This window comes from Camelus dromedarius, chromosome 15 (assembly GCF_036321535.1).
Source record: "Camelus dromedarius isolate mCamDro1 chromosome 15, mCamDro1.pat, whole genome shotgun sequence".
NCBI lineage: Eukaryota > Metazoa > Chordata > Mammalia > Artiodactyla > Camelidae > Camelus > Camelus dromedarius.
The window spans coordinates 41,408,432-41,436,101 of record NC_087450.1 but is presented as its reverse complement, the minus strand read 5'-3'; the positions used below and the strand labels follow the sequence as shown (position 1 = coordinate 41,436,101).

The window sequence follows — 27,670 nt, the reverse complement described above, 5'->3', positions numbered from 1 at the left end:
ACATAGTGACAAAACTGCCCTGGAAAATAATGTTTTTGGAGGGAGATAGAGGGAGATTATAAGTGTTTAATTTTATATTTTCATTCTGGTAAGTATTTTTAAAAATTTTATTATGAAAAATTTCAAACGCATAGAAATATTGAGAGACTTTTCATAGTAAACCACTTTTTAATGACCATTTAGACTCCGCCATTAACATTTTACTATACTTGCTTTATCACATATCTACCCACTTTAACCCATTCCTCTATTCATCCATCCCCAATCTATCTTTTTTTATGCATTTCATAGTAAATTGCACACGTTAGTACATCCTCCCAAACACTGCATCACACTTAGGAGGTAATTTGTTTGACTTCTCATCTTTACATGGTATCACACACTTTTCATAAGAAGGGCAAGAAAACTATAAAGAAAGCAGAAGTAAGAAAAACAGTAAAAACGTGTAAGAGAAGGAAAGTAAGAAACATTGGCACAGTGCTCACTTCGGCAGCACATACATTAAAATTGGATACAGAGAAGATTAGCATGGCCCCTGTGCAAGGATGACGTGCAAATTCAGCAAGTGTTCCATATTTTTTCACTTTGCTGTACACCAGAAACTAAAACAACATTGTAAATCAACTATACGATGATAAAAAAAAAATTAAAAAGAAATCCTGGCACATTTAAAGATGATTACCTACAATTTTTGAAGTACAGAAAACCTCATACAAATCTAGTAAGTTTGTGCAAATTACTACAGAGAGTAATTTTTTAAAAAGAGTACCTCCCAGATACGTATTAACTTTATGAAGACTGATCTTTGGCACTAGACCCAATATTTGGAGCTAGCATGCTATTGTTCCTTCTGACAGCATTTCCCTCCTAGAAATCATGATATTCACATCCTAAATATACACATCCTGTAACAGCCCTAGATCTGGCCTCTTTCCAGGACACTAGGATACCAGTGATGTGAAATAAAACTGAATCTTGAAAGATTGGGGGAATTCAAATTCCTTCCCAGTAATAAGAAACAAATGTGGACTATGCTTCTGTTTTCTCCTGACAGTGAAAATTTTTTATTAAAAAAATTGTGATAAAACACATATAAAATTTTAATCATTTTAACATTAAAAAATTAAATCTTTAATTTTTTGAACAGTTTTAGATTTATAGAAAAATTGAGCAGATGGTACAGAGAATTCCCATATAGCCCCTCCGCCTGCAATCATTTCTCTTATTATTAACATCTTGCATCTAAATGGCATATTTTTTGTAGTAAATGAACCAATACATTCTAATAGGTGTGTCGTGGTATGATCATAACCATTTTTTTTTAAATTTTAAGATTTGGCTTTTTTCAGCTCTTCATGACTCTGGCATTATCCCAGCTAGCAGAGAGAAAGGAGCTCCCCATTGTAACCATTTTTAAGTTCACAGTTCAGCAGCATTAAGTACATTCACATTATTGTGCTACCATCACCACCATTAATCCATAGCACTCTTTTCATCTAGCATGACTGAAACTCTGTAACCATTTAACAGCTCCCCATTCTCCCTTCCCTCCAGCCTCTGCAACCACCATTCCACTTTGTCTTTAAGAATTTGACTGTTCTAAGTACCTTATGTAAGTGGAATCATGTGGCATTTGTCTTTTTGCAACTACCTTATTTCACTGAGCATGTCCTCAAGGCTCATCCATGTTGTGGCATAAGTCAGAAATTCCTTCCTTTTTAAGACTGAATAATATTCCTCTGTGTGTGTGTGTGTGTGTGTGTGTGTGTGTGTGTGTGTGTGTGTGTATACACACACATATATATATACATATGTATAATATTTAGCTACGAACACGGGTGTTTCGAGACCCTCCTATCAGGTCTTTTGAATATATCAGGATATATCCAGAAGTGAAATTGAATATACTCAGAAGTAGAATTTGAATGTATCCAGAAATGGAATTGCTGGTAACTCTATTTTTAATTTTTTTTTTGAGGAACCACCATACTATTTTCCACAACAACTGCACAATTTTACATTCTCACCAACAGTGCACAAGGGTTCCAATTTCTCCACATTCTTTTCAGCATTTATTTCCTGTGCTTTGTGTTTGCTTTGTTTTTAGTAGTAGTCACCCTAATGAGTGTGAACTGGCATCTCATTGTTGTTTTGTCCTGAGGGTGAATTTTAATGATACCTATACTGGCTGTCAATATCAGGCCAGATAGAAGGAGTTCTTAGTTGATCAGCCTTTCAGTTAGAAATTGTTAGAACTTCATGGTACTCTGCTTTGGGACAAAGCAAATATCCCTGTAAATTTCAGCAGAGAAGTTAATTGGGCACCAGGGTATTGATTTTCAATTTTTATTTTTTTAGTTTAGAGATTCCTTTATTGTCACTAAAGTTTTTTTCCCCCTGAATTTAGATTCTCTTATCATATCAAGCATTTGCTTTATGCAGTTTTGTATATGGCCTAAGTGTATGTGTGTGTGTGTCTGTGTGTGTGTGTGTGTGTGTGTGTATGTCTGTATTGTGGGTTTTACTGGAGTATGTTAAAAAATGCCCAAATTCTAGTTCCTGTGGTGTGACAGCCATTTACTCAGAGTCTCTCTAGTACTTCCTAGGGATAGTGTTTGCTGTGTGTGCTTCAGAATCAGTTTTGCCTCTCTCCCTGCTCCTACATGGTGCCAGACCCAGGCCTCCACTCAGCTAAAGCCCCTGCTTACTCCTCTGCCAGTCTTCATCTTGCAGTTCTGGGACAGCTCGTCTCTTTTAGACCTCAGCCTCTACTCTTCCTACTAGTGGCTTCCCACCACCAGTGGCTGCACAAGGGAAATCGAGGGGCGGGTGGGGGGTGAGAAACTCTGTCCTCTCTCTCTTTATTATTTCTTTTCCTTGCCTTGTTGCAGTGACTTCCGTTAAGTTCTAGAACTTCCAGTACTGTGTTAAAAAAATGAGGTGAGTGGATGTCCTTGACTTGTCCCTGATTTTAGAGGGAAAGCATTCAGTCTTTTACCGTTTTTTTCTTAATTGAAGTATAGTCGATTTACAATGTTGTGTTAGTTTTTGGTGTACCGTATACTGACTCACTTATACATGTATTCCTTTTCATATTGTTTTTCATTATAGGCCATTACAAGGTATAGAATATAGTTTCCTGTGCTACATGGATTAGGACCTTGTTCACCTATTATATATTTAGTAGTTAGTATCTACAAATCCTGAGCTCCCCATCCTCTTTCCCTCCTGGTAACTGTAAGTTTGTTTGCTATGTCTGTGAGTCTGTCTCTATTTTGTAAATAAGTTCATTTGTGTCCTTTTGTTGTTGTTGTTGTTGTTGTTGTTGCTGTTTGAGATTCTACTTCAGTTCTACTTCATTCATTTTGAGTATGCTGTTAGCTGTAGGGTTTTTTGTGGAATTTTTGTTTTTTTATCAAGCTGGGGAATTTCCCTCCACTTTTAGTCTGCTAAGAGGCTCTTTCTTTCCTTGAATGGATGTTGGATTTTTATCAAATGCTTTTTCTGTATCAATAATGCCAGCTTTTTGAGTCCACATTTCTGATTCCTGCAAATTCCTCTTTCCAGAATGATTGTGGGAATTTCTACTTCCTTTAGGTGATCGCTACCCATGCCCAAAATGGTTGGGCTGGAGGCTCTCAAAAGGCTATCACTTCAAAATAGACCTGCCATGAAAATCAGTACGTTTTCAATGTCAGGAACATTTGCTCTCAACTCCACGTGCAGAAAGACATCGACAACACAGTTGATGCTAAACTTCACTCTGTCTTGCCCAGTTTCATTTTCACGAACAGTTCCAGGAATCTTACCCAGGGTCCTGAAACACTTCACTGCTGTCCGGTGGGGGGGGGGTGTCTCAGCAAGTACTCAAACAAAAACACTCCCCAAAACAAGGAACAAGTTACACTAAAGAGCGCTCTTTGAAACACTGGCTTTGCAGGATTCTGTGCTGATATGAATTTATGAGATGTTGATAAAGGAGGTTAAACAGTATTCTTTATCCGAAGAGGTCTCAGAGCTTTTGAAATGATAATATGTATTATAAATCTCCTAAGAGGAGAAATACAGGGGGAGTTCTTTCCTCAATTTTTTTGATTATGAAAGTGTTTTATTTCAGAACATCTTCTGGGTCATGAGCTTTGGAGAATGCTGGTTTACAGGTGAAGGGTATCTAAATTCACGGGAAGAAATATTTTTTGTCCCAACCCCAAAAAAGTAATACAGGCTAACAGAAAAAAATTTGCCTTTTATTCTTTTCAATATAGTACAAGATTAAAGTAAACTAAGTTTAAATTTAGTGTTTAGGTTACTAGTTTGTTTTTCCTACCAAAAAGATGGGGGGCTTGATTTGCATCAGAAGCCTATTCAGGGGAACCTTTCATATTAACAGAAAAGTTCGCCCCAAATGGGTCTTGAGAGAGAAAATCTTTGAAATGCTAGTTTATAGTTTCAGCCTGTGTCCTGAGATTTAAAAACTGTTTTGGAAGAATGCCCCCAGTTACATTTAGATGTGATTATTTGTAGTCTTTTTTTTTTTTTTTTTTTTTTTTTTTTTTTACTGCAAGCCACTGAAGTTTTGAGCAGGAGGGTTAAGTTAGGAGTATGGCTTCTGGAGTCAAACAGCCTGAGTTCATACTCTGGCTTGTTGTTATCCCTGTCCTCACAAGTGGTGAGATCTCGGACAAGTCATTTAATCTCCCTGTGATCTCATTTTTACAGTTTACAAGTACTTTCACAAGTACCTGTAACAACTCAAAGTAAGGCAAATAATTTGATCATCTCCATTTAACTCTTGGTGGAACATTCTCAGAATGTATAAATTACTTGTCAAAGTTCACAGATAAATGAAGCCACAGTGACTCAAAATCAGATATTCATTTAGACTTTAATAATTTTTTCCACTTTATTATATGTTGCCTCTCAACATCAGATAAAACTGGTGTATTTGCCATTTTAAAATGGAGTGAATATTTAGATTACATTAATACAACTTTGCATATGAATAAACAGGTTAAAGATGTAGTTTGGATAATCTACGAAGATTTCTTGAAGGAAGTCTGCAGGAATGTGGGAGGGCAATCAACTTCCATAGCTTTTATTGAGCACCTATGCGTCAGATCCTTTTCTACATATTTTACAAATGATTATCCTCCCAGTAGCACGTTGATTAGGTTTCAAGGAAGAGGAAATTAGGCTTTCTGAGATAATATTAAGCTTTCTGAGATAATCTAATGAGCCCCAAATACACAGAACAAAGAATTGTGTATCTTGATCACACTGCGCGAATCCACACTTGATAAAATGACATACAACTATACACACATCATACATATGTCAAATCCCTGCTTTTGATATTGTACTAAAATTACGTAACCTTTGGGGGAACTGGGTAAATTGGACCTCTCTGCTCTATCTCTGAATCAGAGTATTGGTCAGGTATTCTATAGACGACTCAATTTGGGTCTGTCCAATGTTCTTCTCACAGTTAGATAGGGGTTTTGGGTTTTGGGGAGGCAACTAACTGTGACTCAATCTACTAATTATTTTGAAATACAAAGTAAAAAAAAAAAAGTTATTCTCCAAAATTTGTAAATTTACTTGACTACAATCCTTTCTCGTCCCACAACACACTTACTAACAATTCTTGTTTGGAAGCTGGACAGAGAAAATAAGCTTAATTGTATGTTTTTAGCACCTTGTATTTGGCACTTATAGTCAACAAAAAGACTTGGGGGTGGGGGTGGGGGCGTTATGATACGCATGGGCTGGGGGAGGTCGCTCGGTTTCTCCAAATCCAAACTAGACGTTTTTCAGACTGCTATCCTCAGACTAGAGCTACGACCCAGACCGTGTCTCCTTTGGGCCATGGCCAAACAGCGGAACCGGGTGTGGGGGGAACCATCCGGGCGCAGCTAGAACATTAGCAAGGGGCAAGGGGCCTCAAGGTGTCTCAGCCAGGTGGCATGGACGCGGGTCCCCGCTTAGCAGAAATACACGCCCCAACCCCCTACGCCCCCCCCCCCCCCCCCCCCGCGGCTCGGAGTAGAGGACCCGGGCGGAGCCCAGGCAGCGGCCACTCCCTCGCCTTGGAAAAAGAAACTGGGACGTTGCGGACGCGGAGCTGGCCGGACCAGCGGCGCGTGGCACGCAGGAGCCCTCCGGCGCATGCTCCGCCCGGCCGCCTCTCGCTCCCGCCCCGGGTCCCGCCTCTCGCTCTCTCCCCCTCCCCTGCCAGCCTCCCTCCGAGCTTGGCCCCACTGGGCGCGCGGCCGACGTCCCGCGTGCGTGCCGGCGCCTGACTTCACTTCCGGCTAACGCGCTCCGCTTGCCCCCTGGCCCCGGATGGTGACTGGCGGTGGTGCTGCACCTCCCAGGACTGTCACTGAGCCGCTTCCCAGTGTGATTGTGCTGAGCGCAGGCCGGAAGATGGCGGCTGCGGCTGCGGCGGCCTCGGGCCCGGGCTGCTCCTCGGCGGCGGGGGCGGGAGCGGCTGGGGTCTCCGAGTGGCTGGTGCTGCGGGACGGCTGCATGCGCTGCGACGCCGACGGGCTGCACAGCCTCTCCTACCACCCGGCGCTCAACGCCATCCTGGCCGTCACCAGTCGCGGGACCATCAAAGTCATCGACGGCACCTCAGGGGCCACCCTGCAGGCCTCGGCGCTCAGCGGTGAGTGTGCGGCACGCCGGGCGGGGACCGGACCCTGCGCGGGAGGAGGACGCCAGGGAGGGAAGCCGCCCAGCCCCGGGGCTCGGCCTCCGGAGGAGGGAAGCGGCGTGACGGGAGGTGGTGGCGGAGGGCAGGGCTGGGGGCTCGGGCCTGGCTCTGAAGGGAGGCCCGGAAGCTGAGGGAGGAGGACCTTAGGACTTGGCTTTTTCAGCGGCTGCAGCTAGGGAGGAAAGATGGGCGAGGCGGGGAGTGGTGGGAGTTGCCTTTCGGGCCTTGAGCGTCCGGTGTAGGTTGGTCCTCTGGGAGAGGTGAGGAGGCCCCGGAGCTCGGCACTGGAGAAGCCTAGGCCCCCAGCTAGGTCCTGGGGAGGGTGTCCGTACTGCCTAATGCTGGATCAGAGACCGAAAGGGTCGCAGGGTTGGTACCGACTTGAGAGGCCGGTGGCGGGAGCCGAGCGTCCGAGCCGGCATCCAAGCCCTCCCCCCTTGTGGAGAGAAGTGGTTCCGCGGCTGTTCCTGGGACCCACAGGTGCGGGGATGTAGCGCCGGCTTCGCCCCTGGGGTGGGGGTGGGGTGGGCCCTGGGTGGGGGTGGGGAGGGAAGTAGGCGGACCAGCTGCCTGAACTGTTCGGTCGACGACTTTAGGACTCGGACGGACGCCATGGAAGACTAGACCTTGTCCCCTAGCTCGGGGCTTCCACCTCCTATCCCCTCCCCAACACGGAACGAGAAACTCAGCACCTGCGGTGTCTGAAGTACAGATTCCTTTGGGTTCATTAGGAGGTGAAACTTCAGGTCCTCTCTGCTTGTTTCACCACAGCGAGCTGAACGTTGGGATACGGAGGCGTGTGTGAGACTCACTAATGGAGGAGAGCAGTTCTGGCTGGTGTAAACGTTGGTCCAGGGGCGCGACTTTCAGTATGCATGAGGTCAACGCTCAGTGGGCTAGAGTGGAGGGTTTTGGAGTGCCCCGGCCAAGTTAGATTTGGCTGAGATGACATTTCATTTGCGGTTGAATGATGAGGCTTAATTTAGATGTTACAAATTGAGATGGAAAAGTTAGTATACGAGTAGGGTAGACTCATTCACAGAGATGTAATGTATACGACTGTCTGCATTTAGTCAAGTGGAAGTAGTTATGTGGCCTTACTAATTCACTTGTATTTTGACAGAGACACATTAAGAAAAGAAGGTTAGTCTAGTTTACTGTATGAGGCACTTTAGAGTAAATGGCTATTTAGGGATACAAAGATAAAGGATTTAATTTTGGTTGATGTGAGAGTTGTGAAAGAAATGGATTGCGTATAGCTATGAAGTATAAACCTGGAACATAACTAAAAGATATCTAAGAGGAAAGTTTGTATTGTAGCTTTGTAATTTTTCTTTTCTTGGCTTAGGCAAAGCACAGAAGTGGTGTCCCAGAGGTAGCAGTGAGCATTTACTGCAACTTGGTCATAACAGCTTGTCACTCTGTATGAGAGGATGATTCTCATTAGTAATTGGTTATTTTTCTTCTTAAACTCACTTAAATATATTTCATATAGGAAAAGGTGTAAAGAACAATTATGTTGGACAACCATATATTCCTGACTCAGTTTAAAAAATACATTACACATAGAGTTGAAGCCTTCTGTGTCCCTCCTGGACTGCATTCCTCCAACTGTCTCTCTTCCATGAGCATTATCCTTAATTTGGTTTTATCATTTTTATACATGGCTTTTTGTTTTTAGTATGTACCTTTATCTTTAAACAATATCTAACACTGTCTTTGATGATTTTAAACTTTTAATAAGTGGTATCATAGTATATATATTTGGATTTCTATAAAAAGCCATATTAACAAAGTTAAAAAATATTTCAATAGAAAGAGGAGTCTAACAGGGTCTTTTTATGTCTGGAGGCCATATTTCAGAAAGATTATATGTGCCGGAGTTAGTTATAAATGATTGGGGAGATGGGACATACATGAATGGGCCTGTTTGTGAAAGGGAAGAAAATAGTCACTCTAATGGTAGATTGCTAAAAGGGAGAGCTTTAGGTGTACACTGTAAGTGAAAAGATAAATGAATAAACTATAGCACTGATTTGGGATACTTTAGTTGAGAATGTTGGGGCATTTAATTAGAAAGTATGGGATTGGATATGATGGTGGATGGCCATGCGTTGGGGATTGAGTAGTATATGATTAAAAATATGTAGACGAGTTCATGACAAACAAAAGGATTACAAAAAAAGTTTGAAAGTGACAATGGACAAATTCTAAAGTGTTTTCATATATGAGAAGTGCAGTTTATTCACAATAATTAACAGAAGTTGCATAGGATCCTGTGTGTGTTGTTTATTCAGATGATTGGGACAGAATGCTGCATTTTATGTTTTGCCTGGAATATGTAGGAATTTAATAGGTTTGCTTTTAATGATGAATTGAAGGTGACAGTCCTATAAATAGAATAGGGAGAAGGTGCCAGTAGTGACTGTGGTCCTAACATGACCCCTCTTTACAGTTCATGGGCAGTGAGCCACCTTTTCTACCTTAGAGGAAAGACATCTTTGTTTAAGGGATAAAGAGTGGTGTAATCATGGAGTTTTATTGTGTGTTAGAGTAGTCTAATGGTTGGGTTCAGTTTATAGGGTTATGGGTAGCCTATTAGTGTAGATTGGAAACTGGAAAAATGGGAGCGGGACTTGTATGTATATGTATTCAATTGGGTGGCAAAGACGGTGAATTTTTAACTGTCAATTAGAACATATCGTCAAATTGTCTGTATCTGACATAAAATGTTTATAAATACTCTTTCATTAGTTTAAGAGTCATCAGTATATACTTAGGTTAGGCAAGTATTTGCTCTCTGTTAGTGTTTAAGAGTTAAGATTTCTAAGTCTCTGTGCTGATTTCTTTGGCTTGACCTTCAGTGACCTCCATGATGTGGCCTCTACGAGTCTTTCTAGTTTTGTCTCATTGTTTTGTTTTGTGAAACTGGTTCATTTAATTTCCTTTCCTAATTCCACTAGTTTTACTCTTTCTTGGAATTCACCAGTTCCCTCCAGATTAGACAAATCTTACCCATTTTTTCAAGACTTAGAGCATATCTTAACTTCCTTATTCTTTTAGTCTGAAGTGATCCACTGAACCCCTAAGTACATATTGTCCTATTAATGTGTATTTTAGTTATTTGGCAAGTTAGCTGTTTGTGGTATGTTTTCTGTCTTGAACTATTTATATATTATTTTATTTATTTTTTTGTGAATATGTGGTATCTGTTTAACTATTTCAAACTCCTTGTGGGAAGGAGCCTTGTCTACTTGTTTATATCCCCTCCGCAGGATGCTTAGTATGAAATATTAATAAATATTTTTGATTTGGTGCATGTATACTAATGAGTGTGTTATATGGATGCTTCCTTATATATTAACTGCTAATTAAACACCTTTTTTGGCTTTTTTTTCCTTAAATAGACTATTTTTTAGAGCAGTTTTAGGTTCATAGTAAAATTAGGCAGATGTTAACCACTATATATAAAAATAGATAAAAAACATATTTCTTCTGTATAGCATAGGGAACTATATTCAGTATCTTGTAATAACATTTGAAAAAGTATATGAAAATGAATATATGTATATATATGCATGACTGGGACATTATGCTGTACACCAGAAATTGACACATTGTAACTGGCTATACTTCAATAAAAAAGATAAATAAAATTGAGCAGAAAGTATAGAGTTCTCATATTACCCTTTTTCTGACCCCCCCATCAACATCTGACACTGCAGTGATATGTTTGCTACAGTCAATAAACACATCATTATCACCCTAAGTCTGTAGTTTATGTTAGGATTCACCCTTAGTGTTGTATATTCTATGGGTTCTGACTGTATATGATGTATTGTTTAATATAATTTCATTGAAATCCTCTTGCTCTGTATATTTTCTCCTTCCCCTCTATACCCTGGCAACCATTGATCTTTATACTGTCTCCATAGTTTTGCCTTTCCTAGAATGTCATATAGTTGGAATCATACAGTGTGTAACCTTTTCAGTTTGGCTTCTTTCACTTAATAGTATGCATTTAAGTTTCCTTCATATCTTTCCATGGCTTGATGGCTTATTTCTTCTAGCACTGAATAATATTCCATTGTCTGGATGTACCACAGTTTATTTATCCGTTCACTTACTAGAGGATATTTTGGTTACTTCCAGGTTGTGACAGGTTATGAATAAAGCTGCTATAAATATCCGTGTCTAGGTGTTTGTGTGGACGTAAGTTTTTAGTTCATATGGGTAAATACTAAGGAATGTCACTGCTGGTTCATATGGCAGGAGTCTGTTTAGTTTTGTAAGAAACTGCCAAATTCCCTTTAAAGTGGCTATGCCATTTTGCATTCCCAGCAGCAATGAATGAGAGTTTCTGTTGCTTCACAGCCTCATCAGCATTTGATGTTGTTAGTGTTTTGAATTGTTGCCATTCTCATAGGTGTGTAGTGGTATCTTATTGTTTTAATTTGCAATTCCCTAATGACATGATATTGAACAATTTTCACATGCTTATTTGTGGACTTGGATTTGAAAAATCAAAATAGCTCTACATACACCACTTGACTGTATTTTTTATATTATTAGATGTATTCCTCTCTTTAACTTATTTGTTAATTTCATTTAGTGTAACAGTTAGGAAGGAGAAAGGTTTTAAGTTGTGATCCTGGTTTCTGTCCCCCTCCCCCGAACTGTGTAACTTTGACTAAATTACTTACCATTTCTTTTCCAGTTTCCTCATTTGCAAAATGGGGGTGATAATTGTATTAATTGTGAGGATTAAGTATGTGTAAAGTGCTTAGAATGGTGTTTACTGTTAAAAATGTTTCTTTAATTTACTTGTAAATCTCCTTTTTTTTCCCGTTAAATCTTTGTGATTTTCTCTGTTAAATCTTTTGAACTTAACCCCAAATTTGGACTTCTTAGGAATTGCTATTTACCACTTTTCACCATCCTGCAGAATCTATCTAGTTTTTGCTTTGATGTAAGAGTAAGGTATTGTTAATTTGTTCAGTATTTTCATATTTATTTAATTACTGGTGGTGGTGTTTTCTCTTGCTTTCTGAAATGGGGCCCCTTCTCCCCTAAATGTATAGTACATTTTACATATATATATATATATATATATATATATATATATATATACACATTTTTTTTTTTTCAGTAAGCTTTTTTGAGGACATGTGGAGAGCGAATGGGCTTTATGTTTTAGGTAGTCCTGAATTTTGAATTTAGCTCACTTACTACCTAAACTTCCTCAACTCCAGCTTCCTCATTTGTAAGTTATGATTAATATTTAATGGGATGGTTGTGAAGATTTAAGAGGTAAACATTTTTAAAGTGCCTAACACTGCTAGGCTTATGTGTAAGTAGATAAAGAGCGAATGCTGATTCTCTTAAGCCTCATGGGTGCTTAGTGTTGCCATGTGCCTCACTATTACTCTCTACAAAGTGTTTACTGACTTAGTGTTGTTTTTTTTTTTTAACATTTTTTTAATTGAGTTATAGTCAGTTTACAATGTTGTGTCAATTTCCAGTGTAGAGCACAATTTTTCTGTTATACATGAACATATATTCATTGTCACATTCTTTTTTGCTGTGAGCTACCACAAGATCTTGTATATATTTCCCTGTGCTATATAGTATAATCTTGTTTATCTATTCTATATATGCCTGTCAGTATCTACAAATTTTGAACTCCCAGTCTATCCCTTCCCACCCCCTTCCCCCTTGGCAACCACAAGTTTGTATTCTATGTCTGTGAGCCTGTTTCTGTTTTGTATTTATGTCTTTTTTTTTTTTTTTTTTTTTTTTAGATTCCACATATGAGCGATCTCCTATGGTATTTTTCTCTCTTTCTGGCTTACTTCACATAGAGTGATATTCTCCAGGGACATCCATGTTGCTGCAAATAGTGTTATGTTGTCATTTTTCTATGGCTGAATAGTATTCCATTGTATAAATATACCACATCTTCTTTATCTAATCATCTATTGATGGACATTTAGGCTGTTTCCATGTCTTGGCTATTGTAAATAGTGCTGCTATGAATATTGGGGTGCAGGTGTCTTTTTGAAGTAGGGTTCCTTCTGGATATATGCCCAGGAATGAGATTCCTGGGTCATATTGTAAGTCTGTTCCTAGTCTTTTGAGGAATCTCCGTACTGTTATCCACAGTGGCTGTACCAAACTGCATTCCCACCGGCAGTGTAGGAGGGTTCCCCTTTCTCCACAGCCTCTCGAGCATTGGTCATTTGTGGACTTTTGAATGATGGCCATTCTTACTGGTGCGAGGTGATACCTCCTTGTAGTTTCAATTTGCATTTCTCTGATAATTAGTGATATTGAGCATTTTTTTCATGTGCTTATTGATCATTTGCATTTCTTCCTTGGAGAATTGCTTGTTTAGGTCTTTCTGCCCATTTTTGGATTGGGTTGTTTGTTTTTCTCTTATTAAGACTGACTTAGTGTTTATATACAGAGAATAGATACTCAAATGTAGATGGAAATAAAAATGTTAGTAACAAATGCTATCTATATTTGGATAAATATCTTTCAATGTATTGGTGTGACTGAATGTAAGAATGAAGTCAAGACATGTATTACTAGTTCTGTATGTGTGTATATATATATATATGGATTGTTCATACAGTATATATACATATGTAAATGAAGATGTATGTAGATGTTAATCAATGGATATTGTGGTATGTATGTGAGAGGAAGTCACATCTCTTCAGTTCCTGAAGTGTGTTCCATATCTTTGTCACAGTGATTAGGAGGAAACTCCAAAGCTGCTCAGTGTTTTCACAAACACTCCAGTTTTTGTTTTGTTTTTTTTTTTTTGTATCTCCCTTTTCCTTTTCCTTTGTAGATACTGACTTTAATTTGATTCGAGAAGTTTGTACAATGTCATAAATCAGAAAAAAGATCGTTGTACTCTACTCCAGTTGCAGTGAAGTTCAGATTGGGTGACTTGATTGATTGTCTTATATGACAGCTTCTTGTTTGGACTTCAAGCCCAGAGTTGCCTGCTCCAAGAAGTCTTGGAATGTAGAAAACTAATTCTCCAACCTGTTCACTCTCCCCACAACCATTCATTTTTCTCTTTTCTAAGTAACTAGCACAACCAGAAATTGGAATGAAAGCTTAGAAGACTAACATTGAAGTATTAATGGCTTATGATAATGCTCCTTAATAAGTTCTAGCAATCTAACCAATGCTTCCTTTATCCATCTAGTTTGAGCTACTGGGGAGATTTGGGCACTCTCAATCCTTATCTTATTGGCAGGTTCCCAGGCCAGCATGTTAAGGAAGATGGAAGGGCCCAGGAATAGGATGGGGGAGTTAAGTTGGATAGACGTTTTCCCCTGTGACCCTGGAGCAGGCACACAGAAAGGATGGAAATCATGCTCATCTAAAGCTAGGTGTCTCTGCACGGGGTCTGTGCCCTTGCTGTTTTACCAGCAGGAGGTGATGAGGCTGTGCAGTTCAATTCCTGCTCTTACAGGGTGTGGCTGGCTTTCTTCTCTGAACCATGTCTGCCCCTAGTAACCCTCAGTCTTGGTCAAAGAGAATGATCTTCCCAATTAGAGGGGCTGTTCTTTGCTAAAGTACTGATTTTTTTCCCTGGCCTCATCTGCTGTTTCCTGGAGCACGCTACCCTGGGCTGTCCACAACAGTGTTAAGCATCAGACAGGCCAGAGTTCAATTCCTGCTCTGCTATTTACCAGTAGTAGGACTGGTGGGAAATCATGTACTCTGTCTGAACTTCAGTTTTCTTACTGGGGAATAATATCACCTATGCCATAATATTATAGAGAGGATTTAACAGAAAAGCTCCAAGGTCATTACTTGGGATGTTAGTCCATAGATGGTGGTGGTTACCGTAATAACAACCGCACCAGTAATCAGGTGTCAGGGAATTTGTCATTCGAAGCTTCTCTGGAGGCAAATGGGCTAGACCTCGGCAAAAAGTGTGTGAAATGGGCAAGATTTATCTGTGACATCTCTAATCCCGCTTTTCTTCATTCTTTGTTGATATCACGTCCACTCCCTCACAGACCCAGTGGTATTCTGCTTTCTGTCCACCTTCCTCAAACGGAAGGGGTAAGATTCTGATGATGACATAGGCGTGCGGATGGATCCAAATCTCATGTAGATCGATAGTTAGCTGCCTGTTTTTGTACTGCCTGTGAGTAGGAATGTTTTTTCATGCATAGTCTTCACAAAATAAATTTTATGGATCAAACTCATACTTATCACCTCTTTAGAGGTAGAAAATATTTTTCTTACTACTTCTGAATTGGGCATACATTAATATGGGTAAAATGTAACATCTTCCTGTAGGTCTCAGTTTTGGAAATTGTAAATGATACAAATCTCTTCCTATTTTCTGACTAATCTTGGTACATGAGTTCTTCCTAGTCTCAATTGTAAACATGGTATAGAGTTGGAATTTCAGTAGCCCTACCATATAGTTGTCTTCTGGATGCATCTGAGTTTGTTCGTTTGTTCTTTCTTTCTTTCCTTCTTTCATCCTTCCTTCCTTTTTCTTACATTTTTTAATTGAGTTATAGTCATTTTACAATGTTGTGTCAAATTCCAGTGTAGAACACAATTTTTCAGTTATACATGAACATACATATAGTCATTGTCACATTTTCACTGTGAGCTACCACAAGATCTTGTATATATTTCCCTGTGCTATACAGTATAATCTTGTTTATCTGTTCTGTGTATGCCTGTCAGTATCTACAAATTTCAAACTTCCAGTCTATCCCTTCCCACCCTCCTTGCCCTTGGCAACCACAAGTTTGTATTCTATGTCTATCAGTCTGTTTCTGTTTTGTATTTATGTTCTTTTTTTTTTTTTTTTGAGTTCTTTATAAAAACTTAATTCAGCAAATATCTTTGACCATGGGCTGTGACTATGTACTTTGGCTCTTGTTTCAGTTGACTGACTTTAGTAACGCTACATGATGATGTATCTTATGTCAGAGATTTGCTGTTTTATTGGGAAAACATTTTTCTGTAAATAATTAGAGTGAATTAAGATTCTTAAAAATATTTTGCTATGTTTTCAAGATCTATATTTATTCAAATTTTTGCATTTACCTCCCACGTTTTCCCAAATATTCAATACTCAAAGATGGTTTTGCTCTAGCAGAGAGTTTATTCTAGTCTTTGCTACTAATGAGAGGCAGTATAAGATACCAGCCTCTAGAACACAACAGCATAAGTCTTAGTTCTGCTTGATCTTGAAGTTCATCTATAAAATGAGGATAATAATATTATCTACCTCTTAAAGTGATTGTGAGAATTAAAATGAATTAATATATGTTAAGCATATAGAGTAGTGCCTGGTACATAGGATATGCTCTATAAGTGTTCTTGTGGTAGCAAAGTTTGTAGAGTGCAGTAGATATTTTTACTACAGATACTCTGTTGAAATTGCAGTATTTTTTTCTTTCAGTTCTCCACATGTATGGGTGGGAATGTGGTGAAATCTAATAGACGTAAGAGCAATACTTTTGTATTATAGGAGAGATAAAAACTATGTAAGTTAATTGATTTTGGACTTGAAATTTTTAAAAGAGCAAGATGATGTGAAGAGCTGGTTTATTGACATTCATTCATGCATTTATTGAGCATGTGCTAGGCATGGGGCACAAAATAAGGCAACATTTTGATCTTTGAATGAATGCTTGGAGATGTTTTTAGGTAAACCATTTTAGCATAAGTACTATAATATAGATATGCAGAGTGCTGTGTGAGTATAGAGGAGAGAGTTTCTTCAACCTGAGGAAAATAGAGAAGGCTTCTCAGAGGATGTTGCCTTTATGATTGGTTTGGGAAGATGAGATAGTGGGAGGGAATGTTATGGGATGATCATCTTAAGCCAAGGTACTAGCTTGTGCAGAAACATATTGGTCTTCAAAAACATGGTGAATTCAGGAAGTTTTGCGGGGAAGAGGGGTTGGGGTTGGATGGTTAAAGTTGAAACTGAGAGATAGATAAGGACAAGGTCGTAATATGTTTTGCTAAAGAAGTTTGGACTTGATGTCAGTGGTAGGGTGCCATTGTAGGTTGTGACAAAATTGGTTCAAGCTAATGCCCAGGTGTGAGAAGTTGTGAGAGCTGCATGTAACTTAGCTTGAGAGGTAGGAATAAAATAATTCGGTGAATGTGGGGATGAGAGGGATTGACAGGGTGAAAACTACTCATACTTAGGTTTCTACTTTGGGTAACTGGGTGACTGGTGTTTAGTAACCGGAATAAACGGCACAAGAAGGCGTGGTGAGTAGCTTTTGTTGGAGCACGCTGAGGAGCAAGAGGGACATAGTGATTTCAGTTGTGTAAATTTTGACGTTCTTGAAGGACATCCAAGTAGAGATTTTTAGAAGACATTTGAAATTCAAGATTGAAGCTTGAAGATTGGGGAATACAGATTGGAAAGCATTGGTAGCTATAGAGAAAGCCTGGTCTAGTGGTTAAAGATATTGGTTCTGGAGCCAGACTGAGTTCCAGTCTATGATTCACCGCTTATTAGTTGTGTCCTTAGGCAGGATGCTTAACCTACCTCTGCATTTCGTAATTAGCACCTAACTTCTTTGGTTATTGGAAGGATTAAACAAACTGATACATAAAGACATGACTTGACCCACCATAAGCACTACATAAATGTTACTTTTTGTATTGGTGTTTTAAATTATACAGTTCAGTTCAACAAGTGTTTGTCTGCCATATGGGGATAATAAGATGAATTTTAAATACACTCCCCCTAAATTTGTAAAGCTTTCTAGAAGAGGTGACGCTTCAGGTGAGACTTGAAAGAAAAGGAATTAGCCAGGTTGAGGGAACAGCATGAGCAAGAGTAGAGCGTGAAGCAGGTAATATTTGTTATAAATGATTTTTATTAGAGTGCAAAGATGATGAAGAGAGTGATGAGACAGCCTGAGGATCTTGGACTTGGTCCTCTTGGGCCATGGCTCCCATGTTTTTAAGTACGAGAACTCCCAGTATAAGGTAAAAAATGTTGGGTCCTGTTATGATAGATCTGTTTTTAGTGTCAGTTAATTGAGAGAGTATTGCAAAAAACCGCTTTTAAGTAATTTTCATTTTAGACTTATTATCTGTGTAATTTGAAAAATACTACTACACACTTATTTTGGGCTTTCCTCTCTGCTGGCTTAGCCTTGAGATTTTGATGGGGGGAAATAAGTTAGTTAACACTCTTCCATCTGCCCCTCCAACTTCAGAAATTTTGTTGTTGTCATCTCCTCACTTGCTCTTTTTGTCTTTGTGGGTTTGTTTAATGCCCTCTTTAGTATTTCTTTCCTGTTTTTCCAGTGAGAGTGTGGGAGGGAGCAGAGGTAAATGTGTGTGTATTGTATCCTTGTTGTTAAAGTGGAAATTTAAACCGTAGTTAGGTTGTTGAACATTTGGAAATCTGTCCTTAGGAATGTTAACTATAACTATAGATAGAATGTAAACAATAATAGATTTCTGTAATGTAGTATGTAAAAATAATGGGAAGGAGGGTGGGAGGTTCCTGTCTGATATGTGCATTGTTCTGCTCATAGTCTCATGCAAAATGTCCTTAGCAAGGCACTTCTCTGAGTTATCATCTCTAAAGTGGGCTAGTAATTCTTGCCTAGACTACTTCATCATGTGATACGATAATGAATGGAGAAATTCTTTGTAAATTATACTTCAAATGTGAGGGATACAGAAAAGTTAAGCCAAACTCCTTGGGTATAGAGAGGAGACAGTGGAGGTACAAATGACAAAAAGAATAAGTTAATTGCTATATAAGTATGAAATAGTTTGTGGCAAGGGCAGTGCTCCAAAGAAACAGTTGTCTAGTTTGTATGTTAAATCAGAGATATATTTTATAGGAGATGAATATTATGCTTACTTTTTAGAGAAAATGATAGAAATGTTAGAGTGGGGCAGATAGGAATGTGTTCTTTGAGATTTATTGTGAGCACCAGGAATTTAAATCTTTTATGATTTATTTCTGTACTCTACTTTATGAAATAGGAGAGACAAGTAAGACTGGGCAGATGGCACAAAGCAGTGCTTCTCAGGCTTGGTTGCTCATTAGAATCATCAGGAGAGCTTTTAAAAAATACTCTGCTTGTGTCCCAGTATTCTGATTTAAGTGGCCAGGAGTGGAGCCCAGGCATACTTAAATTATTTTTTATTTTTTGTTTTTAAGGCATGGCAGGTGATTCTAATGTGCAGCCAGGATGAGCGGTTCAAACTTCACCTAGGATCTTAAATGAGCAAGTTTATTTGATATGCCTGGAATAAATGAGAGATTTTATTTGAATTGAATAGTATTCTATTTAACCTTACTTTTTTTTGGTAAGAAAACCTCCCAAGTTAGTTTGTCAGTAAAACCTACCTCATTGTATTTTAAGTTGAATTTAGTGTATATATAACGAAATATACTGGTAAGCAGCAGGACTATATCACAGGCCATATTTCTGTTGTTTTATGTTTTGTTCTTTTCTGATGTAGCTCAGTTCTGCTTGATTTTTTTTGAGTTTTTTTTTTTTTTTTGAGGTCTGATTTTTTTGAACCAATTCAGTACTCTGATACTTTTTCGTCGAAATGCCACTGCAGAAAAGACAGTGACCTCAATTTGGGGACAGGAGGACAGAAGGGGAAAAAGGTAGCTATAGAGGTCAGAGATGGCTGAGGTTATCTGTGCCAAATCAACTGTTTCATGCCTAAAATTGTTTTCCTGTTGTATTATGAAAAAAGCTAAGTGTGAGAATGTTGCATTTTACCACATTATAAGCTTAGTTTTAACACATTAAAAAGTTCTTCAAAGCTATAGAAAACGACTCATTTATTCAAAACATTTACTGTGTGTCAAGCACTGGTGATATAGTAGTTAACATAAGTCCTTACTTTCCTAGAGCTCGTGGTTTAGTGGAAGGAGGTATATTACACACATGCACACCTGCATGTACTTTATCAGGTGGTGATAAATGCCGTCAGAAATCAAACTGGTATGAGACAGACAGTGGTGGACAGATTTGTGCTGTGTGGTGCGCTGAGGGAGTCTTGCTCAGATGGCACTTGAGTAAAGATCCTAGTGATGTGAGACAGCAGCAAGGCAGATGTCAAGGGCAAGTTTCTGTTGGCCTGTCTTACTGTAGTATGCAAAAACAGCTGGATGGATTTTCATCATATTTGGATGGAATTTGACTTGCACTGACTTAAAATGTAGGCTATGTGAGGAATCTTGAGAAATCTGTGACTGCTAGTCTGGAGGTATGTGCCATCATCTATATTAAACAGGGAATAGTAGTTTCATATATGAGCTCCAAATAGAAAGTCACAAGGGCACATGTTTCAGATAGTAGAATTGTATTGATTTGTAGCTGAGTTGTTTCTCAGATGGGAAACTTTGTGTAGCAACAAGAATTTATTTATAGATGTTTTAAGGGTTCTCTTGTGCAATATCAGATAGGGATTTTAGTCCCCACATTTTAATTATAGCCAGGTCGAGTTCTTTTTTATTTTTCTTTTAAGTTTAAAAAAAGTTTTTGAGGGGTAAGGTTTATTTATTCATTTATTTAATGGAGACACAGGGGATTGAACCTGGGACCTTGTGCATGCCTAAGCATGTGCTCTATCACTGAGGTATACGCTCCCACTGGGTTAGCCAGGTCAGATTCTGAAGGAAGAATATAATCTATGTATCCCAGAGTGACTGAGAGATATAACTGTGAAAAATTGAATATTATATATATGAAAAATATCCCACAATTTCTTGCAGGGAGTAAGTCCTTAAAGATTGAGTCCCATCCTTAGAAAATTTTCCGTGGTTATTATATCCTGAAAACTTTTCCAGTTGATGTCAGATACTTAAGATTATGGTAAAATAAGTGGTCTGGTGGCAGTTTTAGATAAAGTGAATAGAGAGAATTGGAACTTGAAAATCTTAATTCCAATAATTCTGTATCTTTCAGAGAGTCTCTTCCATGCTTAGGTAGAGGGTGGTTCTCCTGCCTGGAGTAATACTATCCCTGCATTACATTTTATCCGTTTGTTACTTTTTTCTTCATGGACTAGCCACAGAACTTTCCCAAACTTTATTTGCTTTGCACCAAATTCTGTTTTTTTGTAAATACTCAGTTAGTCCTTGAATTATATAGTATACTAACAACTTTTGTAAAATTATTTTTTGCTAACTTTAATTATATTTTAAAGGCTTTGTAAGAACCTAACATTAATTTTGCACCCTCTTTACTGACTTTGAATGATGGTTGTATATTTGGTTGTTATGGTAGACTGTTTCAATCATTGAAGTCTGATGTCATCTCAGTGAACATGGACTTTTACAGCTTGTTGTGTCAGTTTGCCAAAATAGTGTATTTCTAATGATGTTTTTTCACGTTTTGTAGGAATACATGTTGTAGATAGTGCACTATTAAAAGGTGGCTGTTTCTTGATGTGGGTATTAGAATGATAACTAATTAAAAAAACACAATTTCCTTCCTTTGAAAATTTCCATTTTAAAGGTGACTTAGCTTATTATAGGACACCAGATAGACTAAAGGAAAGAGTAGTCACTTATGATTTCATTACCTAGAGATGGGCAGTTTTAGCATTTTGGTGTATAACAAGTTCTTTTTGCCTGTTTCTGTTGTTTAATGTATTTTTTAAAGAATTTGAATTGTAAAACATTATGGTGGTTCCTCAAATAATTAAAAATTACCATATGAACTTGCAATTCCACATTTGAGTAATGGGTATAAAGAACTGAAAACAGGATCTTGAAGAAATACACAGTGTTCACAGCAGCATTATTCTCAGCTGGACAAAAAGTAGAAGCCATTCAAGTTTCCATCAATGGATGAATGGATAAACAAAATATGGTGTGTATGTATATATATACAATGAAATATTAATCTTAAAAAGGGAGGAAATTCTAACACATGCTACAATGTGAATGAACCTTGAAGACATTATGCTCAGTGAAATAAAACAGAAAAGGACAAATACTGTATGATGCCACTTACATGAGGTACTTAGTCAATTTCATACAGACAGAAGAAAATAGAATAGTGGTTGCCAGGTTCTATGGGGGTGAAGGTGGGGACTTGGTATCAATGATTATGGACTTCCAGTTTTGCAAGACGAGAGTTCTGTGGATGGATGGTGAGGATTGTTTTCCAACAGTGTGAATGTACTTAATGCCACTGAAATGTACACTTAAAAATGGTTAAAATAGTAAGTTTTATGTAATGGGTAATATACTACAGCTTAAAAAAATCAAGTTGTCATGTTTATGCAGATCTAACTCTGGATTTTGTTCTGTTCCGTAGATCTAATGTCTGTCCATTTTCTAGTAGCATACTTTCTTGTGGTACTGTAAGCTTTATAGCAGGTCTTAAAAGTCATGTAATGTGATTTGCCCAACTGTATCAAAATTGTTTTGGCTATTCCATTTCCTTTGCCTTTTCAAATTACTTTGGACTCATTTTATCTATATCTCAAAAATCTTGGAGGAATTTTGATTGAAATTAAATTAAATCTAAATAGCAGTTTGGGGACTTTTGACATCTTTGCTATGTTGATTCTTCCAGTCCATGACCATGATTTTATTTAGGTTGTCTTTGATTTCTTTCACTGGTCATTTGTACTTTTCAACATACATATTGTGTATACCTCTGTATCTTAATATTTTATGTTTTTAGAGCTCTTGTAAACTTAAGTTTTGGGTTAAATTTTTGTTTCATATTGATCATTGCTAGCATATAGAAATACAGTTGATTGATATTTGTGTATTTGTTCAGTGCAAACTTGTTAAACTCTTTTGTTAGCTCTAGGAGTTTTTTGTTTTTTAGATTCTTTGGGATTTTCTATATAGGTAATCATGTTGCCTGTGAATAGGGACAGTTTCATTTCTTGCTTTTTTTTTTTTAAACATTTTTTATTGTTATAGTCATTTACAATGTTGTGTCAAATTCCCAGTGTAGAGCACAATTTTTCAGTTATACACAAACATACATATATTCATTGTCACATTTTTTTTCACTGTGAGCTACCACAAGGTCTTGTATATATTTCCCTGTGCTATACAGTATAATCTTGTTTATCTATTCTGCATATGCCTGTCGGTATCTACAAATTTCGAACTCCCAGTCTATCCCTTCCCACCCCCCCATTTCTTGCTTTCTAATCTGTCTGACTCCTCATTTCTTAACTGCAGTGGCTCAATCTTCCAGTATGGTATTGGATAGGAGTGGTGAGGGTGTAATATTTTTGTCCTATTCCTGATCTTAGTGAGGAAGTGTTCAGTCTTTTACTGTTAAGTATGTTGATAGTGGTAGACTTTTTGTAGCTGTCGTTTATCAGGTTGAGGAAATTCCCTTTTAATTTGCCGAGGACTTTTTTTTAAATCATGAAAAGATGTATTTTGCCAGATGTATCTACTGACTTGATTGTGTGGTTTTTTGTTTGTTTGTTTGTTTAAGCAATTATTCTGCTGGCTTCTACTGATGAATACTGAACCTGTTTTGCATTCCTGGGATAATCATATTTGGTCCTAGTGTATTATTATTTTCATATGTTTCAAATGAATTCCATTTGCTTTTATTTTGTTGAGAATTTTTGCCTCAATCTGTATGAGGGATAATGGTATGTAGTTTCTTTTTTTTTTGTATTTTTTTCTAGGTTTGGTATCAGGTTAATTCTGGCGTCATAAAATGAGTTTGGAAGTGTTCCCTCTTTTTCTGTTTCCTGAACGAGATTGTGTAGAGTTGGTGTTACTTCTTACTTGAATGTTTGATAGAATGCTCCATTGAAATCAGTTAAGTCTGGAGATATCTTTGAAGAGTTTTAAACTATGAATTCACTTTCCTTAATTCAGATTATCTATTTCATTTTGAATAATTTGGTAGTTTGTGGTTTGTAAGGAATTTCATCTGTATTTTCAAATTTATGTGTGTAGATTTATCTGTATTACTACCCAGTTACTTTTTTGACATCTGTAGTGTCAAATTTATTTATTTTGACAACCTGAGTTGTCAAATTTATATGCACAGAGTTGTTCATAGTATTCTTCTATTTATCTTTTGATGTCTGCAGGATCGCTCTGGCTCCTCTTTCATTCCTGGTATTGTGGTAATTTGTGTCTTTTCTCTTCTGTGCCAGTCTTTGCTAGAGCTTTATCTATTCCATTGATCTTTTCCAAGAACTCTTTTTTACTTGTATTGATTTTCTCTATTGTTTTTCTATTTTCACTTGCATTAACTTCTGTTATTATCTTTATTATTTCTTTCCTTTTGCTTGTTTTGCTCTTTTTCTAGTTTTCTTAATAGGAAGCTTAGGTTATTGATTTGAAATCTTCTTCCCCACCCTAATATAAGCATTCAGTTTCTATAAGTTTTACTCTAATCACTGTTTTAGCTTCATGTGACATACTTTGATATTATATTTTCATTTTCATTCTTTTAGAAATATTTTCTGAGTTACTTGAGACTTATGTATTGGCCTAAGGGTTATTGAGAAGTATTTTTTTAATTTCTAAGTATTTAAAGGTTTCCCGTTATATTTCTGTTATTGATTTCTACTTAAATACATTATGGTCAGAGAACATACTTTTAATTTCATTTCTTTTTCATGACCCAAGATATGATCTGTGTTGATGAATGTTTGATGTGCACCTGAAATGAACGTGCATTCTACTGTTGATAGATGGAATATTTTAAAAATGTCATTGGTTGATGGTGTTGTTCAGTTTCTCTATATTTTTGCTAGTTTTCTATCTACTGGTTCTAGTTCTATCAATTACTGAAAGTTGAAGTTTCTAACTGTAATTTTGGGTGCCTGTTTCTCCTTTCGGTTCTTTTAATTTTTGCTGAATGTATTTTGAAGTTCTGTTAGGTATATAAACATACATATATATCTTAAACAGTCCTTCAGAAGTCTCCCTTTAATTGGTTAGGTGTATATGTATTTAGAATTGCCTTTTCTTCTTCATGAATTGATCCTTTTATCATGTAAAGCCCCATGCATGCCTGCTTGATCTAAATATAGCCATTCCATCTTTCTTTGATCAACATTGGCATGATACATCTTTTTTCTATCCTTTTACTTTTATTTTTACCCTTTTATTTTTCTTCAGGTGGGGGAGGTAACTAGGTTTGATTGTTTATTTAATGGAAGTGCTGGGGATCGAACCCAGGACCTTGTGCATGCTAAGCAGGTGCTCTTCAACTTGAGCTATACCTTGCCCCCCCCTACTTTTACCCTTTCAGAATAGTAAGTTTCTTGTAGACATCATAGAGTTGGATTGTGTGTTTAAACTCAATTTGTCTTTTCATTGGCATACTTAGGCCATTTATATTTAATGTAATTGTTAATATTTTGATTTAGTTATTCCATGTTTTATTTGTTTCCTCTTTTTTTCTCCTATTTTTGGTTTGATTTTTTTTTTTTACACTTACATATTGCTTTTGACTAATTGTATATATTTTTGTAATTATTTGAGGGCTTGCAATATATATACTTTCCTCAGTCTATTTAGAATCAATATTTTACCACTTTAAGTGAAATGTAGAAACATTACCACCCTATCATACCCTTCTGTCTCTTAAATTATACTGGACTTACTTATTACATCTATGTGACATTGAAGACCATCAGACATTGTGATTTTTGCTTTCAGTTGTCTAATAGTTAAAACTGAGGTGAAGAATGATCATTTATATTTACCCAGATATTTACCATTTCTGTTGCTCTTCCCTCATTCTTGATAATCGTAGGTTTACTTCTGAAATAATTTCCCTTCTCTTTGATGAACTTTTTGTGGTTCTTTTCAAGCAGGTTTGCTGGCAAAATTTCTCACTAGTAGTCCTTCATCTGAGAATGTCTTTATTTCACCTTCATTCCTGACGGATATTTTTGTTGAATATAGAATTTCTTTTTTCAGTACTTTAAAAGTGGTCCAGTTCCTAAAGAACCCCATGGTTTTTAATGATAAATGTGCTTTCGTTGTAATTATTACTTGTCTGTATGTAATGTATCCTCTCGTTGCTTTCAGGATTTTTCTTTGTTAGTTTTCAGCAGCTTATTGTGTTTGGCTGAATTGTTAACCTACTATTTTTATGGTTTCCCCTGCCCCAAAAGAAAATCTGTGCTAATGTAAGTCATTGGTGTCAATCCAGGGTCTGTAAACTATGGCCTACCACCTCTGTAGCCTTCAGGCTGTCTCCTGATTTTATAAATAAAATGCTACTGGAACACATCCACACCCATTTATTTACATGCTGCTTTTGCACTACAGTGGCAGGGTTGAGTAATTGTGACAAAGACCACGTATGTGTCTTGCAAGGCACTGGGTATTTACTATCTGACCTTTACATAAGAAGTTTGTTGATCACTGGTATAGATGGAGGAAATTTGAGTTTTTCTTCTATTAAATTTTTTGCTTGAATTTATTTTTAAACCATATCCATGTAGGTTTAAAAGTCATTTTACAAGTATCTTCTGTACAAAATTCTTAAATAAGGTGCAATAGGGTGATAAAAATTGGTGGTTATAGGGTATGTATAAGAGTTTTCCCCCTCTATTTAAAAACCAAAAATGGTTTTTTTGAAACTTTTCTTGAAAACTTAACAAACAGTTAAGCAGAGCTTATCTGTCCTTGAGAAGTTTATTTTCAGACATTTTAAACTCATAAGGAAAACAAAATAAATTTCTGTTAAATAACTGGTTTATGTCAAAATAGGATGAAAAAATTTTAAAGGTAGTCTTGGGAGATTTAATTTAAATATAGGTTATAAGTTATTTATTAATATTATTTACAACATTAAAAATTTTTGACAGTGTTGCATAGTAATGCTACTAAAACCACAGACAAAGCAGTATGGATAAAAGTATAACTTAAGATACAATTTCATGCAAGACTTTGAAAAGATGTTTTCTTACTGAGTGACACAACCTGGCTCAAACATAGGTTTCTTGGTTTCTTCATCTCTTTTATGAACCATTATGTGCTTAAAATTGTTATTCTTAGGACAATTAAAAATAAATGTTGAATTTACCTCTTATTATGAAACCTGTGCTTTTTTTCTTTCTTTCCTTTTTTTTTGCTGTACAGGTAGTCAATTCTGGGTCAAACTTAAAGAACACGTGGATTCAATTTTTAACCCAAATTAGAGAATTTCTGTCATTGGTCTAATTTCTTGTTAAGTAAGAAAAGAGTTGCTTAGACATGTAAGAAGGTGAAAAGTTCCACAAAATATTCTTTATTCAATGCAGGATATTGTTTCTTCACAGAAATCTAGGACTTGTTTAGGGGCAGGTGTAAATTGAATCTTGAGCATACTATCAGACTACATTAATAAAGCGCTTTCTCTCAAAATGAAGTTCTCAGGCTGAGCAGAAGATACAGAGAAAGAGCCTGTAGTGGGTTGCATAATCCTCTCTCAAAATTCATGTCCACATGGAACCTCAGAATATGACCTTACTTAGAAATAGGGTCTTTGCAGATGTAATTAGTTAAGATGAGGTCGTATAAGCTCAAAGAGCCTTTGGGGTGATATGGCTGATAATCAGTTTACTGTCTTCCCTCTGTGCAGTACAGCAGTCACCAGTTAAGAACGGTCTTCTGTAAAAAACCGTGAGTGGACTCATCTGAGTAAACGTGGGCCTGTTAACACGCTGCTCTATGGGCCTGAAAGACCTCTGAAGAAATTGCCAGTAGGGCTGCTTGGTCACTGTGCATTACTTTGAGTGCTAGTAGAGCATAGTGTAAGAAGTTAAAAAACAGTGTTGACTTTTTTTCAATCATGATCTTTTGAGGAATCTCTGTGACTATATATATGGAATTCTAACATGGAAACCCAGTTGAAAACCCTGGTGTAGAGTCTCACATTTTATACCTCTCTGGGGAAGTTTTAACAAAATAATGATTTTTATAGTTCATTACCTAATTAC

The 27,670-nt window shown here is 37.3% G+C and overlaps 1 protein-coding gene and 1 non-coding gene across 11 annotated transcripts in view; both read left to right on the top strand.

Annotated features, from left to right (window-relative positions):
- Positions 1-477: 477 nt before the first annotated feature.
- Positions 478-580, top strand: LOC116157571 (U6 spliceosomal RNA). Its single transcript, XR_004141700.1, has one exon. It is a non-coding gene; the product is annotated as a U6 spliceosomal RNA (small nuclear RNA).
- A 5,623-nt stretch (positions 581-6,203) lies between these two features.
- The window catches only part of BIRC6 (baculoviral IAP repeat containing 6), a 197,841-nt gene continuing 176,374 nt past the window's right edge, over positions 6,204-27,670 (top strand). For 6 of the 10 annotated variants that reach the window (XM_064494616.1, XM_064494612.1, XM_064494611.1 and 3 more), the window contains exon 1: positions 6,223-6,667. In XM_064494616.1, the coding sequence (XP_064350686.1) occupies positions 6,343-6,667 (325 nt within the window). In that variant the 5' untranslated portion in view covers positions 6,223-6,342. Of the gene's footprint in view, positions 6,668-27,670 lie in introns of all 10 variants that reach the window. The other 4 variants (XM_064494613.1, XM_064494617.1, XM_064494610.1 and 1 more) reach the window with 2 other exon arrangements.